We start from the raw sequence: 16,420 nt of genomic DNA on the forward strand, positions 1-16,420 counted from the left end.
CTATTGAGCCCTCGTATTAGTCACCTCTCCTCCTAAACTTGAGATTCTGCCCACTACTCATAAAGAAAACCGAGTTAAATATTTCCTGCTCTCTTTCAAGATCAAATTTATCCCTTTAGTAAGAATCCCAGAGTTGTGCCTAAATCAGATGTGTTCTCGCCCATGTCCTGTATGATTGCATTTTTCATTTGTACTCGTTCTCTTGCAATGAAAACTAATGTATTGGCTTTCCTAATTATCTGCAGCCTTGCATGTTAGCATTGATACTTATTACAGAGGACTGAGGGCAGTGAAGGCCAATTCACTGAATGTTTTCATGAGAGAGTTAAATAGAGCTCTTGGAGCTAACGGAATCAAGGGATGTGGGGAGAAAGCAGGAATGGGGTACTGATTTTGGATGATCAGCCATGATCATATTGAATGGTGGTGCTAGCTCAAAGGGCCGAATGGCCTCCTGCACCTATTTTCTGTTTGTATGACACTATCAAAAGTTCTGAATCCTTTATTTAAAAAAAAAAAAATCTGAAATTCGCTACAATTGCTGTCTCATTTTCTTCACTAACCCAAAAGAATTCCAGAAATTAATGGAATATGTTTTCTTTCATAAATCTACTGTCATTTTTTTAGTGACTCAGGTTTTCGATGCTTACTGGTTGAAATTTTAATAGTGATGCGATTCTGAATGGGCTGTCAAAAATCCCATGTTCATTCAGGCCACCTGAGTCACTTCCAAACATATGCCCTGACTTGAATTTAAAACATTTGGGACAAGTGTCAGTGTGCTGGGTAGTTCATCTCCTCATTGGAGTTTCAATAGCTTGAAGGGCATTCTTGCAGATAGGTAAATGTCATGATCAGATTAACTGAATCTGACACTGTTTCAGCCTTGACTTCGCTGGTTGTGCAGAATTATGGGTGGAGAGTCCAAACGCCATGGTTCCTTGGTCACAACTTTTGCTAAAAAAGACCATGGATGCAGATATCAAATAAGGATCAATCAGTCCATTGCTTGGGTTCCTTGAGCAGCTGGCCAGCATTCCCTCGGTAACATACGCCGGCAGGAGACTTGAAGTCCACAGGAAAGTGTTTTTTGAAGAGATCATAGGGAAGAGTGGGAAATATTACCTACATTGACTACCATGGCCTTTGACTATGTACTGCATGGATTATGTACACTGGCTTGGAAGGTTAGATTACATGGGATCCTGGTGAGCTAGTCAATTGAATACGAAATTGGCTTAAACAAAGACATAGAAAAATAAGTGCAGGAAGAGACCACTTGGCCCTTCGAGCGAACACTGCCATTCATTGTGATCATGGCTGATCATCTACAATCAGTAACCTGTGCCTGCCTTCTCCCCATATCCCTTGATTCCACTAGCCCCTAGAGCTCTAGCTAACACTCTTTTATATTCATCCGGTGAATTGGCCTCCACTGCCTTCTGTGGCAGAGAATTATACAAATTCACAACTCTGGGTGAAAAAGTTTCTTCTCATCTCAGTTTTAAATGGCCTCTCCTTTATTCTTGGACTGTGTCCCCTGGTTCTGGACTCCCCCAACATTGGGAACATTTTTCCTGCATCGAGCTTGTCTAGTCCTTTTATAATTTTATACGTCTCTATAAGATCCCCTCTCATCCTTCTAAACTCCAGTGAATACAAGCCCAGTCTTTCCAATCTTTCCTCATATGACAGTCCCTCCATCCCAGGGATTAACCTTGTGAACCTTCGCTGCACTGGCTCAATAGCATGGATGTCCTTCCTCAAATTACGAGGCCAAAACTGCACACAATACTGCAGATGTGGTCTCACCAGGGCCCTTTACATCTGCAGGACTTCTTTGCTCCTGTACTTAAATCCTCTCATTATGAAGGCCAACATGCCATTAGCTTTCTTCACTGCCTGCTGTACCTGCATGCTTACTTTCAGTGACTGGTGTACAAGGATACCAAGGTCTCGTTGGTCTTCTCCTTTACCTAATCTGACACCATTGAGATAATCTGCCTCTTTATTTTTGCCGCCAAAGTGGATAACCTCACATTTATCTACATTATACTGCATCTGCTCACTCACTCAACCTGTTCAAGTCACCCTGCAACCTCCTAACATCCTCTTTGCAGTTCACACTGCCACCAGCTTTGTGTCATCTGCAAACTTGCTAGTGTTACTTCTAATTCCATCATCCAAATCATTAATATATATTGTAAATAGTTGCGGCCCCAGCACCAAGCCTTGCGGCACTCCGTTCTGCAAAAGGACCCGTTTATTCCTACTCTTTGCTTCCTGTCTGCTAACCAATTCTCTATCCATGTCATTACCCTACCCCCAATACCATGTGCTCTAATTTTGCTCACCAACCTCTCATGTGGGACCTTATCAAAGGCTTTCTGAAAGTCCAGATACACTACATCCACTGACTCTCCTTCATCCATTTTACTTGTCACATCCTCAAATTCCAGAAGATTAGTTAAGCAGGATTTCCCTTCATAGATCTATGCGGACTTGGACCAATCCTTTACCGCTATCCAAATGTGCTGTTATTACCTCTTCAATAATTGACTCCAGTATCTTCCCCACCACCGATGTCAAGCTAACTGGTCGATAATTCCCCGTTTTCTCTTTCGCTCTTTTCTTAAAGTTAGCCACCCTCCAATCCACAGGAACTGATCCTGAATGTATTGAACATTGGAAAATGATCACCAATGCATCCGCAATTTCTTGAGCCAACTCCTTGAGTACCCTGGGATGCAGACCATCAGGCCCTGGGGATTTATCAGCCTTCAGTCCCATCAGTCTACCCAATATTATTTCTCTCCTAATGCAAATTTCTTTCAGTTCCTCTGTCTCCCTTGATCTGTCCACTAGTACATCTGGGAGATTGTGTCTTACAGATCTGATGTACCTGTTCAACTCTTCTACCATTTCCTTGTTACCCATAATAATTTCACACGTTTCTGCCTTCAAGGGACTCATTTGTCTTTACTAATCTTTTTCTCTTAACATACCTAAAAATGCTTTTACTATCCTTCTTTATATTCTTGGCCAGCTTCGCTTCATACCTCAACTTTTCAGCTCGTATTGCCCTTTTTGCTATCTTCTGTTATCCTTTGAAATTTGCCCAATCCTCTGGCTTCCCGCTACTCTTTGCTAAGCTGCAGACTTGAAGGGAGGAAAGGGTCGTGATAAATGTTCAGACTCGACCAAGTGGCGTTCTTTGGGGATCAGTGCTGGGTCCACTGTTTGTTTATATTTATGATTTGGATGTGAATGTAAGATGGTTCATAAGATGGCTTTAATATTGGTGATAAAATAAATGATGAGTGATATGTACAGGTGAGGTACAGGTTACTGAGCTGGATGATCAGCCATGATCATATTGAATGGCGGTGCAGGCTCGAGGGGCCGAATGGCCTACTCCTGCACCTATTTTCTATGTTTCTATGTACAATCACAACGGGATCTTGATCAACTGGACCAATGGGCTGAGGAATGACGGACGGAGTTTAAATCTGATAAATGTGAGGTAGAACAGACCTTGGGATTTGGGTACATAGTTCCATGAAGGTGTCACCACACACAGATGGACAGTGTGGTAGTGTTAGCATTTCACATGTTTGCCTTCATTGCTCAGTATTGTGTACAGGAGATGGTAAGTTGTTATAGCTGTACAAGATGTTGGTACGGCCACAATTGGTGTACAGTTCCGGTCATCCTGCTAAAAGGATGCTTCTGCAAAAAAAGTATGAGAATATTACTAATTTTAAGGGTTAGAGGCTGGGTTTTTCCCTGGAGCATAAGAGGCTACAGGGTTACTTTTGAAGTATATAAAATGAGGGGCATGGATAAGGTTGACAGTCATGGACTTGTCCCAGGGTAGGAAAAGTTATTTTCAACTTTCCCTTATGGTATTTGTTGACTATTGGGACTCATTCAAGATTTTGGCTTTGGATGGAGTTTGCCACCTGCTTTAGGCTGCATTCACAAGCAACCTGACTCCATGAAGACGCCATATAACCATTCCCCAGTTAGCTGTTGTCCAACCCCTCAATTGATGCATGCACAGGTTAGTTCCTTCCTTACTAAGGCATTAGAAGAGACCATAAACATTATAATGCTGAGGCAAAGATCATTCTGCTGGGTGGGTTTCTTCATTGTAGTGAGAAGATGGTTCTTCTGAACAGAAGGGTTTTAATGGTGTGGAGGAGAGGACAATCACTATTAAACAAATAAAAAAGCATTAAAGTACATTTTTGAAAACATTTATGGTTGTCAAATGATTTATTCATGTTACTCACTTCGAGAGAGTTTGTGCAATGTAGCTTGTTGTATTGAGCATTCCACACCCATCCCAAGGCAGCAGGACCTGGGGCCCCAATAACATCCTTGTCCAAAGCCTGGCTCAACACAGCCTCAGCTGCAGGTGCAGTTACATTGCTGGGACAATCAGCCTGCACTGAGTAAAGGGGAAATAGCAGCAATTGAGGGTGGACCTGAAAGCAGGTTCTGTCATCTCCTCACTCACTGAGAAACAACTGCAGCTTCCATTAACACTTATTCACACCGTCTACATAGGCCTTTTCCCAAATCCGAACAGATGTATTTGTTAACAACCCTCACTGATGGTGACTGCAAGTTGAGAAACAGGCAAGGGGACTATTAGTAATTAATTACATTAAATAATAATGGGTTATTGCATTGAACTCCAACCATTGCTGAAAATTATCCACGGATAGGTTTGTCTTTACATGGAACCGGTGGTGATGGTGCTTGGTTTAATTTACACGAGTTCATTGTCCCTGGGATGAAACATTGGGGGATGTGGGCAAGGCCAGGTTGTAAAAATGAAAAAAAACTGAGAGGTGACTGTAGTGGGCCGTTGTCACTTTTGCCCATTGAAAGCAGCAAGTCCTGGATTGCAGAGGGAGGGGGGGGTCACATCAAAGAGCAGGGCCTCATAGAAATCCCTCCCTGCGGAACTGTTCCTGGAGGATGTCCTTGTACTCGTCGAATCCTCCGTCCACTCGCTTCACGGTGCAGCAGCCACACACCCACAGCTCCCTGCACACCATGCGAATCAGCCGCTCGTCATGAGACACCAGTATTACTCCACCCTGCCAGAGCACAGTGTTACTGCAGCAACTGCAACTGTACACTTCGAAAGAACACACACACACACACACACACACACACTGTTGCAGTGGATAAATACAAACATTTACCGGTTAAACATCATTACCAGAACAGTGCTATGAGAAGTGCCCGAGTTGTAGGAGCCAAAGCCAAGTTGCACATGCTCAGTATCACACTGGGGCTTGCAGGATCTTGCTCAGCAATGTTTAATACTAAAGCGGTGATTTACTTTAAATTTGCTTCATTATCTGATCTGTGTGAAAGAGGCTGTAGGAATGGTGGTTCTCTCTTCTATTTTGCAAATTAACTGCATTTCCAAAATGAGCAACAAACCTATGACCTCCATGTGTGCAGTTGAACTTTTACCCTTTATGGCAATTGTCAGTCAAGTGGGGAGAGAAGATGGAATGTGTACAAATCTCAGTTACTGACTGGTACAACTTGTCAAAAGGGTAAGGACAGCAGGTATATGTGAACACCACCACCTCCAGGTTCCCCTCCAATATGCACAACATCCTGACTTAAATACACAGCTGTTCCTTTGCTGGGTCAAAATTCTGACACTTCTTAACAGCACCTTCAGCGATTAAAGGGCAATTTAGGTGGAAATAAACAATCCAAGACAAAATTGAAAGCGTGCAAGGTAGTTGAATTGTATTTAAGGTTTTTTCTGCTAAAGCAAATATCTGTCTTAGAAAAGGACGGAATAACATCACCCATTGTTGGTCAGTAATGACAAACAAGGAAATCAGCACACAAGGGGACTCTTCTAGTCCTGATTAGAGCACTGACTTCATACTTTAATCACATTTATGAAAATTTCCCACTCTCCCTCCAAATATTTTACCTTAAACTTCTGTAATGAATTTCCCAGTGCCTCAATTGTCTCCATGTCCAGATGGTTGGTCGGTTCATCCAATATATAGAAATTGGGTCTGCAGATTAAAGCACAACACATTCATTACTTATTAAGTGAATGAAAAATAAACATTGTGATAAGCAGCAAGACAAGAATCAGACATCACATACTGTACAGAAATGTAGCTAGAGATGGAGTAAGCCAATCATTTTGGTGGAACTTACGATTGTTTAAAAAAAAGAGACCTTGGTCAGCATGGATGAGTTGGCTCAAAGAACCCGCTTCTATGTTCTATAACTGATTCAATCCACTATATTTGGTCAAATTTTGCCCAGGTGTCAGCAGCTGATGTAGATAACAAACCATTAAAGTGAATACAGGGCGAGAGAGGACCACTTGAGCTGGTAAAATTTAAATATGTACTTGGAATCATACAGCGTGGAAAGAGGCCTTTCGGCCGAATTCGCCCATGCGCCATCCACACTAGGCCCACCTGTCCACGCTTGAGCAATAACCCTCTAAACCTGTCCTATCCGTGTACCTGTCCAGTTGTCTCTTAAATGTTATTATAGTACCTGCCTCAACTACGTCCTCCGTTCCATTTACCTACCACCCTTTGTGTGAAAAAACTCCTCAGCTTTCCCCTCTCACCATAAACCTATGTCCTCTGGTTCTCAATTCCGGTGTTCTGGGCAAAAGAGTGCATTTACCCAATCTATTCCTTTCATAAGTTTGTACACCTCTATAGGATCAACCCTCATTCTCCTGTGCTCCACGAAATAAAGTCCTAGTCTGCTCAATGTCTCCCTCTAGCTCAGGCCCTCGAGCCCTGGCAATATCCTTGTAAATGTGGCCTCACCAATGTCTTATAAAACTGTAACATGACTTCCCAGGCAGGGTTGAATAGTTGTGCTCTCTGTTGTAGGTCTGGGCTTGAATCATTCCAGCATGACCAGAGTCGATGTCAGCCAATACTTTAAGATAGCAGTTGCAACAGCCTGCTGCACACTTTGAACCCAGAAAAAACCCTCCTCCTTTTGATCTTTATGTAGTGGAGGTGTGAACTGCTGACATCAAGACCAGAATAGGCTTGTATTCACTGGAGTTTAGAAGGATGAGAGGGGATCTTATAGAAATATCTATCTATCCATCTTTATCTATATTATATTACTAAAACTCTCTGTCCGTGTGTTTGTGCACACCATAACTTTGGTGCTTCGCACAGCCAAAACGGTACACCGTAGCGCCACAATTTTTACACCACCTTACCATTATCCTGGGCGTATTATGTAACAACTCTAATTCAAATTGAAGCTACATTTTTAAAGCTACAGACATTTTAAAGTTTAAAAATTCACTTTCTAACCCATTTCCTGAATCTCCTCAGCGTCTGATGTCACAATGCTCCATGTTCCACTTCATTTGCCCCTCACTTGCCAAAACAAGATGGCCGCCTGCCAGGCCTCAGTCGTTCACTCTCCCCTTGCCTGGCCCCGGCAGAGACTCGCACGTTGGCAGTCAGCGTTGAACGCACGGGCACTGGTAAGTGCCTTTCGCAGCCAACGGCACTACGGAGGAGAGTGGGCATGGCGGCCGACTGGAGGGGAGGGTGGGGGGCAGGAGAGAGTAGGGGAGCGGAGAGTGGAGGGAAGTGGGGGTCAGGAGAGGGGGAGGAGGAATAGGGGAGGGGGGAATGGGGGTGGAGGCAGGGCTGAGGGGGTGGGGGCAGGGGAGGGACAAGTGGGGGTGGGGTAGGGGGGATGGAGTGGGTCAGTGGGGGGATAAGGGGGATTGAGTGGGGGGGGGTTGAAGGTGCTACACCAATACAGGAGAGGCTTTGAGTCCAGGGCTCACTCAGTGACGACACCCTCTCCCCTTCCCTGTTCCCCCTCTACGAGGAATGGGCCCAACGGGTCCACTTGGTCTAGTATATATTATTATTATATTACTAAAACTCTCTGTTTGTGTGCACCATAACCTTGTGGTTCGCACAGCCAAAACGGTACACCATACCGCCACAATTTTTGGCCCACGTTACCATTATCCTGGGCACAACATGCAACAACTCTCATTCAAATTGAAGTTACATTTTTAAAGCTAGAATGATTTAAGTTTAAAATTTTCCTTTCTAACCCATTTCTTGAAAGTGCTCAGCGTATGACGTCACAATGGGGCACGTTCCACTTCATTTGCTCCTCACTTGCCAAAACAAGAAGGCCACCTGCAGCGGGGCCGCCCGCCCGGGCTCAGTGGCTCCCTCGCCCATCTCCCGGCCCCGTAGGAGACTCAACTATTATCATATTACTCAACAATGATGCAGGAAAGTAGAGTGGCTCAGTGAGTGATGCTGCTCCACAGATCCCCCCACCCGGGTTGATCCTGACCATAGGTGCTGTGTGGAGTTACGAGATTATCTTTCTGATTGTTGATTTCTAGATTTTCTGGTTTCCTCACAAATCCTCAAAATGGACTAGTATTACATGGCTGTTGTAAATTACTCCTAGTGTGGGAGGAGTGATGGGAGGAGAATCATAGGAGTTTGATGATCAGATGAGAGAGTACAGGTGTTATAGGGAAATAAGAAGGGGGATGGGACTGATCAGATTGCCATTAGAGCTGGCATAAACCTAATGGGCCAAATGGCATACATTGGAAGAATATTAAATATGGATGACATTCGTGAAGAAACGGGAACATCACAGTAAAAGACAACCATTGAGTGAAAAAAAAAAAACAAGTAAGTCAGAAGCTATTATGCAAACTCCTCTTGAGTGTCACTAGTAGTATAGGAGCTGGACCAAGGAAGACAGCAGTGGAAAAGAGAGCAAGGAAAAGCATATGGTAGTTTTGGAAGCACACTTTGTGGTACCTCCGAGATGCCCATTTAACTTGAACAAAGAAGTGATGCTTGTAAGAGCGGAGGCAATGGCAGACCTGATTCGGAGCAGCACGGCCATTTTCCTCGGTTTAAGGCAAAGGCACTGGGAGTTTAGTCTGAAGCGAACTAGACAAGATGTGCAAATCAACAGGAAAGTCAGGATGATTACCGGGGCATCGTCATCTGTGCAAACGCCACCCTGCTCTTCTGTCCTCCCGACAGACTGGCGACAGGTCTCACTGCCAGGTCTCCTGATATACCATAACCACCCAGCTGATGTCGGTATTCCTCTTCTGTCCTCCCTGGAAATCCAGAATGAAAACAAATCTTTTAAAAGCAGTACGGGATTGTTAATCCATTCAATGCCCACACGAGTGCTGTCTACACTTGCTGTTTATTCCCAGGGTGCATGTTACCTTATGTAATCCCTGGACAATGATCCCCAAGTCGGTGTACCCAAGCCCAGGTAAACAACTCATCTGGGATCACATAGATCAAAATTATCGGAACAAACTAAAATCAGCCAAAAGACTTTCCTCATTATTTCCACTTTGTTCTTTTTTAGAACATAATGATTAAGAGGAAAACAACCAGAATCTGCTCTACCATTTTCAAAGAGGCACAAGGAACTGCAGATGCTGACATCTGAGCACAATGCAAAGTGCTGGAGGAACTCAGTGGGTCAGATAGCATTGGTGGAGCAAATGGACAGATGATGTTGAGTCTCAAGAAAGGTACTGACGCAAAATGTCATCTATCCATTCCCACCACAAATGTTACCGGACGGACTGCTGAGTTCCTCATTTTCATGGGTTATCAACTATACTATTTGTTTTCCATTTTTGTGATAATATTATTATTGAATGTCAGCTACAGCTAACATAACTCTATGGCATAGAGCTTCCAAGTTTATTGTACTCTGAGTAAATTTCTCATCTTAATCTAAAACATCCAACTTCCTATCTTGACAGTGTCCCTACTTTACTCTGGGGAAAAAGTCTTTGCCATATTTCTGTGAATTCCTTACTAAAAAAAGTACTGGATTAAATCAGTTGGTCAAGCAGCATCTCAGGATAGATACCCAATGTGCTGGACCCACTGCGTTATTCCAGCCTTTTTCAGTATACCAGCAGCTGCAGTTCCTTGTGTCTACAATTCCCTTCTGAATTTCAGCAAGGTCTGCCTCACCGTGCCAGATTCCCAGGTTCGATCCTGACCTCCGGTACTGTCTGTGAGGTGTTTGCACATTTTACCTCGTGGGTTTCCTACAGGTGCTCCAGTTTCATCCCACTACTCCAAAGATGCACTGGTTTGTAAGTTAATTGTGCCTTGTATATTGGGATTGGGTGAGAAAGTGGGATAATAGAACTAGTGTAAACCGGTGATCGATGGTCCACATAGACTCGGTGGGCCAAAGGGCCTGTTTTCCTAAACTAAAATAATAAGTCAATTTTTCTTTCTCCGTTGATGCTGCCTGACTAGCAATCTCTTCCGATATCCAGCAACTGCTGTTTTGTCTTTAGCACTTTTTTTTCTCTCCACCCAGCCTGTCCTCATCATATTCCTTCACAGGTTTGCCAGCCTTCACCATCCTCTCCCAGTCAGCTCCACCATCTTGTGTCAGTCTGTCACCTGGTTTCCACACTAGCACAGGCATACTTTTTCTCTCCAACTCTCCCCCCTCTACAAATTAATCCGTTCCATTTCCAGCTTACCTTGGGCTGAAAGACATGAACCTGAAATGTTAACCGTGTTTCTCTCTCCACAGATGCTGCCTGATTCACTGAGTATATTCAGCAGTTTCTGTTTACACTCGAGTTATAGTCTGACTGAAATCTCACGTAACTGCTGCAAGGCTTGCTTTTCTACTCCAATCGTTCATCAATAATATGGAACCAAATTGCCTCAGCGTCCTGATCCATTGCTCTCATATTATTTGTTGTGTTTTTGTAAGCCGCATTGTAAATAACCAATTCGCTATTTTAGTTCAAAGTTTCTAAGTATAACCTAACAGTGTGCACTATAACAATCATCCTTGGGCTTAATCATTTGTGATGTGATTTTGTTAATTTATATTTAGATGAGTATCAGATGCAATGTAACTCCAAGATGGGTGATCGATTGGACTCGGCGGGCTGAAGAGCGTTTCCACGCTGTATCTCTAATCTAAACTAAAAACCCCAACCAAGGACCATGGTGCGAATTACCTGGGAATTTTGTAGCCAAAAGTTCCACCGAGTTGATATTCATTTCCAGCTGGTCAACATGATGCTGACTGAAGTAGCCAATCTTTAAATTCCTGTTCAGTGAAAATCAGTGGGGAGGATGTTTTAGTTTTAGAGATACAGCAGGCCCTTTCAGCCCACCTGGTCCGCGCCAACCAGCGATCCCCACACATTAACACTATTCCTTGCACATTAACACTATCCTACACCCACTAGGGAAAATTTTTACATTTACCAAGCCAATTTGACTATAAACCTGTACGTCTTTGGAGTGTGGGAGGAAACCGAAGATCTCGGAGAAAACCCACACAGGTCACGGGGAGAACGTACAAACTCCGTACAGACAGCACCCATAGTCGCGATCGAACCCGGGTCTCCGGCGCTTCATTCACTGTAAGGCAGCAATTCTACCGTTGTGCCGCCTAGGGCAGGCAGGCAAGGCCATCATTTCCCTTCCTCACACTGAAGGGGTTATTCACATTGGTCAGGATTCCATCACTCCACCCAGAGCCTATTCCTTTGTTCTCCAATCTGCACAACAACTTGGAGGCAGCACCACAGGGGACCCGCAACCACATAAACCGAAACACACCCTCTTCCGTAAACCGCCAGAAATTATAAACAGTGATCCAGCCACCACAGAAATATAGATCTACATTACAATCAGAAACACAATCATCTTGTGGACCATTGCATTGTTGCAGCATCCGCCAGCACGTTATATAACATAAACCTTCGATCCAGGACTATGCTGCCAAACTTTGGGAATACGAGCAGGTTTCAATCTCCTTATGATTCACTTGTCAATAATGATAATAAACGGGATCCAGAAGGAACGAGTCTGGAGTATGAATAGGAAATCAGCCAGAAGAGGAATTGTCACGGAGAAAGGGGTCGAGAGAGATGGTGAGGTGGATGAGAGAATGAGTGTTGGCCGAAAGGGAGGGGAGGCAGGAGAGTGTCAGTGGATAAAAGAGAGGGTCAGTGGGTAAAAGAGAGGCTGAACATACATGAGGCAGAGAAACAGATGTAACTTTGGACAGAGTGTGTAAAAATAACATGGCAGGTTTGATGATAGACATGTGGGCAAGTCACTCAACAATGCCCCATTCTTCCATGTTATGTGGCGTACCGCCTACTCCAGCTAAAATGGAAGTGTACTTGCCACTCAGATTGATTCTGGTGAATCTCCCTCTTTGGGACTGTTGCGTAGCTGGTTGAGCCAGAGCCTCACAGTGCCAGAGACCTGACCATCCTGACCACGGGTGCTGTCTGTGTGGAATTTGCATGTTCTCCCTATGACTGCATTGGTTTCCTCCGGGTCCTTTCCACATCCTGGTTTCTTTCCACATCCTAAAGGTGTGTGGTTTTGTAGCTTAATTAGACTCTGTAAATTGCCCCTAATGTGTAGGACATAGCGCTAGTATATGGGTGCTCGATTGTGGACAGACTCGGTGGGCAGAAGGGTCTGTTTCCACGTTATATCTCTAAACAATGCAGACTGTTACTGTAATTTGTAATAAGGTGTCCAAATGGTCAGAGTCAGGGGAGTTGTATAGCACAGGATCAGGCCCTTTGGCCCAACTTGTCCATGCTGACCAATATGCCCCATCTAAGCTAGTCCCATGTTTAGCCCATATCCCTCTAAGCCTTAGATAGACACAAAAAACTGGAGCAACTCAGCAGGTCAGGCAGCAACTCTGCAGAAAAATAGGCAACGTTTCTGGTCGAGATCTTTCTTCAGACTGAGAGTCAGGGGAAAGGGAAACGTGCGATATTTATGGTGATATAGAACAAATGAATGAAAGATATGCAAAAAGTAATGATCAAAGAAAGGTGGAGCCCACAATGGTCTATTGTTGGCTGTGGGTTAGGTTATACAGACATTGAAACTCAACAGGACGACAGTACGGGGGCAAGGAACAGAGGCAGGGACTAGGGAGTACCCCGGTGGCTGTACCCCTTGGAAATAAGTACTCCTGTTTAAGTACTGTTGGGGGGGACAGCCTACCTGGGGGCAACGACGGTGCCCGGGCCTCTGTCAAGGAGTCCGGCCCTGTTGCTCAGAAGGGTAGGGAAAGGAAGAGGAGAGCAGTAGTAATAGGGGACTCTATAGTGAGGGGGTTAGATAGGCGTTTTTGTGGACGCAGTCGGGAGACCCGGATGGTGGTTTGCCTCCCTGGTGCCGGTGTCCGGGATGTGTCTGAGCGTGTCCAGGATATCCTGAAAGGGGAGGGAGAGGAGCCAGAGGTCGTGGTACATATAGGTACCAACAATATAGGTAGGATAAGGGAAGAGGTCCTGAAAGGAGAATTCAGGGGGCTAGGAAGTGAGTTAAAAAAAAGGACTTCCAAAGTAATAATCTCAGGCTTACTGCCTGTGCCACGCGATAGTGAGAATAGGAATGGAGTGAGGTGGAGGATAAATACGTGGCTGAGGAACTGGTGCAGGGAGCAGGGTTTCAAGTTTCTGGATCATTGGGACCTCTTCTGGGGGAAGTATGACCTGTACAAAAAGGACGGGTTGCATCTGAACCCGAGGGGAACCAATATCCTGGCGGGGAGATTTGCTAAAATAACTGCGGAGACTTTAAACTAGTACGGTTGGGGGGAGGGACTCAAACACAGATAGCTAATAGGCAGTGTGTGAGGCAGGAGGCAGAAAAGGGAAACACTCAGACCCAATATGTAGGAGAGAAAGAAGGGAAAAGAAATAAACTGAGAATAAGAAATGATGGGTCCCTTAAATGTGTATATTTTAATGCTAGGAGCATTGTAAGAAAGGTGGATGAGCTTAGAGCCTGGATTGACATCTGGAAGTATGATGTTGTGGCGATCAGTGAAACATGGTTGCAGGAGGGTTGCGATTGGCAATTAAATATTCCAGGATTTCATTGTTTCAGATGTGATAGAATCGGAGGGGCAAGAGGTGGGGGTGTTGCATTGCTTGTCAGGGAGGATATCACAGCAGTGCTTTGGCAGGACAGACTAGAAGGCTCGATTAAGGAGGCTGTTTGGGTGGAACTCAGAAATGAGAAAGGTTTAGCAACACTTATAGGGGTGTATTATAGACCGCCAAATAGGGAACGAGAATTGGAAGAGCAAATATGTAAGGAGATAGCAGATATTAGTAGTAAGCACAGAGTGGTGATTGTGGGTGATTTCAATTTTCCGTATATAGACTGGGAATCACATTCTGTTAAAGGGCTGGATGGTTTGGAGTTTGTAAAATGTGTGCAGGATAGTTTTTTGCAGCAATACGTAGAGGTGCCTACCAGAGAAGGGGCAGTGTTGGACCTCCTGTTAGGAAATGAGATGGGTCAGGTGACGGAGGTATGTGTGAGGAGCACTTTGGGTCTAGTGATCATAATGCCATTAGTTTCAATATCATTATGGAGAAGGTCAAATCTGGACCAAGGGTTGAGATTTTGGATTGGAGAAAGGCTAATTTTGAGGAGATGAGAAAGGATTTAAAAGGAGTGAAATGGAAATTGTTGTTTTATGAAAAGGATATAATAGAGAAATGGAGGATATTTAAAGGTGAAATTTTGAGAGTACAGAGTCTTTATGTCCCTGTTCGGTGGAAAGGAAAGAATAATAATTTGAAAGAGCCGTGGTTTTCCAGGGAAATTGGACACTTGGTTCGGAAAAAGAGGGAGATATACAATAAATATAAGCGGCAGGGAGTAAATGAGGTTCTTGAGGAATATAAAGAATGTAAAAGGAATCTTAAAAAGGAAATTAGAAAAGCGAAAAAAAGATATGAGGCTGCTTTGGCAAGTAATGTAAAAGTAAACCCCAAGGGGTTCTACAGATATGTCAATAGCAAAAGGATAGTGAGGGATAAAATTGGTCCATTAGAGAGTCAGAGTGGACAGCTATGTGCTGAGCCGGAAGAAATGGGGGAGATATTAAACAATTTCTTTTCTTCGGTATTTACCGAGGAGAAGGATATTGAATTATGTGAGGTAAGCGAAACAAGTAGAGTAGTGATGGAAATTAGGAGGATTAAAGAAGAGGAGGTACGGACACTTTTGAAGAATATAAAAGTGGATAAGTCTCCAGGTCCTGATAGGATATTCCCTAGGACATTGAGGGAAGTTAGTGCAGAAATAGCAGGGGCTATGACGGAAATATTTCAAACGTCATTAGAAACAGGGATGGTGCCGGAAGATTGGCGCATTGCGCATGTTGTGCCTTTGTTTAAAAAAGGTTCTAAAAGTAAACCTAGCAATTATAGACCTATTAGTTTGACGTCTGTGGTGGGAAAATTAATGGAAAAGATACTTAGGGACAATATATATAATTATTTGGATAATCAAGGCCTGATTAGAAACAGTCAACATGGATTTGTGCCTGGAAGGTCATGTTTGACTAATCTTGTTGAATTTTTTGAAGAGGTTACCAGGGAAATTGATAAAGGCAAGGCTGTGGATGTTGTCTATATGGACTTCAGTAAGGCATTTGACAAGGTTCCACATGGAAGGTTGATTAAGAAGGTTAAATCGTTGGGTATTAATAGTGAGGTTGCAAGATGGATTCAACAATGGCTGAATGGGAGATACCAGAGGGTAACGGTTGACAATTGTATGTCAGGTTGGAGGCCAGTGTCTAGTGGAGTGCCCCAAGGATCTGTGTTGGGTCCACTGTTGTTTGTCATTTACATTAATGATCTGGATGATGGTGTGGCAAATTGGATTAGTAAATATGCAGATGATACTAAGATAGGTGGAGTAGTTGATAGTGAGGTAGATTTTCAAAGTCTACAGAGAGACTTGGGCCTTTTGGAAGGGTGGGCTGAAAGATGGCAGATGGAGTTTAATGCTGATAAGTGTGAGGTGCTGCATTTTGGTAGGACAAATCAAAATAGGACGTACAGGGTAAATGGTAGGGAATTGAGGAATGCAGTGGAACAGAGGGATCTGGGAATAACTGTGCATTGTTCCCTGAAGGTGGAATCTCATGTGGATAGGGTGGTGAAGAAGGCGTTTGGTATGCTTGCCTTTATAAATCAGAGCATCGAGTATAGAAGTTGGGATGTAATGTTGAAATTGTACAGGGCATTGGTGAGGCCGAATCTGGAGTATGGTGTGCAGTTCTGGTCGCCAAATTATAGGAAGGATGTCGACAAAATGGAGAGGGTACAGAGGAGATTTACTAGAATGTTGCCTGGGTTTCAGCACTTAGGCTACAGAGAGAGGTTGAACAGGTTGGGTCTTTATTCTTTGGAGCGTAGAAGGTTGAGGGGGGACTTGATAGAGGTTTTTTAAATTTTGAGAGGGACGGACAGAGTTGACGTGGGTAGGCTTTTCCCTTTGAGAGTGGGGAA

At 44.0% G+C, this 16,420-nt stretch overlaps 1 protein-coding gene across 1 annotated transcript in view; it reads right to left on the reverse strand.

Moving 5' to 3' along the window:
- Positions 1–4,271: 4,271 nt before the first annotated feature.
- The window catches only part of abcf3 (ATP-binding cassette, sub-family F (GCN20), member 3), a 55,808-nt gene continuing 43,659 nt past the window's right edge, over positions 4,272–16,420 (reverse strand). Inside the window, exons 18-21 of the mRNA XM_078409919.1 lie at positions 11,075–11,166; positions 9,037–9,169; positions 5,978–6,065; positions 4,272–5,111 (exon numbers count right to left, since the gene is read on the reverse strand). Coding sequence (XP_078266045.1) covers positions 4,953–5,111; positions 5,978–6,065; positions 9,037–9,169; positions 11,075–11,166 — 472 coding nt within the window. The 3' untranslated portion in view covers positions 4,272–4,952. The remainder of the gene's footprint in view (positions 5,112–5,977; positions 6,066–9,036; positions 9,170–11,074; positions 11,167–16,420) is intronic.

Source organism: Rhinoraja longicauda, chromosome 13 (genome assembly GCF_053455715.1).
Source record: "Rhinoraja longicauda isolate Sanriku21f chromosome 13, sRhiLon1.1, whole genome shotgun sequence".
Classification (NCBI taxonomy): Eukaryota; Metazoa; Chordata; class Chondrichthyes; order Rajiformes; family Arhynchobatidae; genus Rhinoraja; species Rhinoraja longicauda.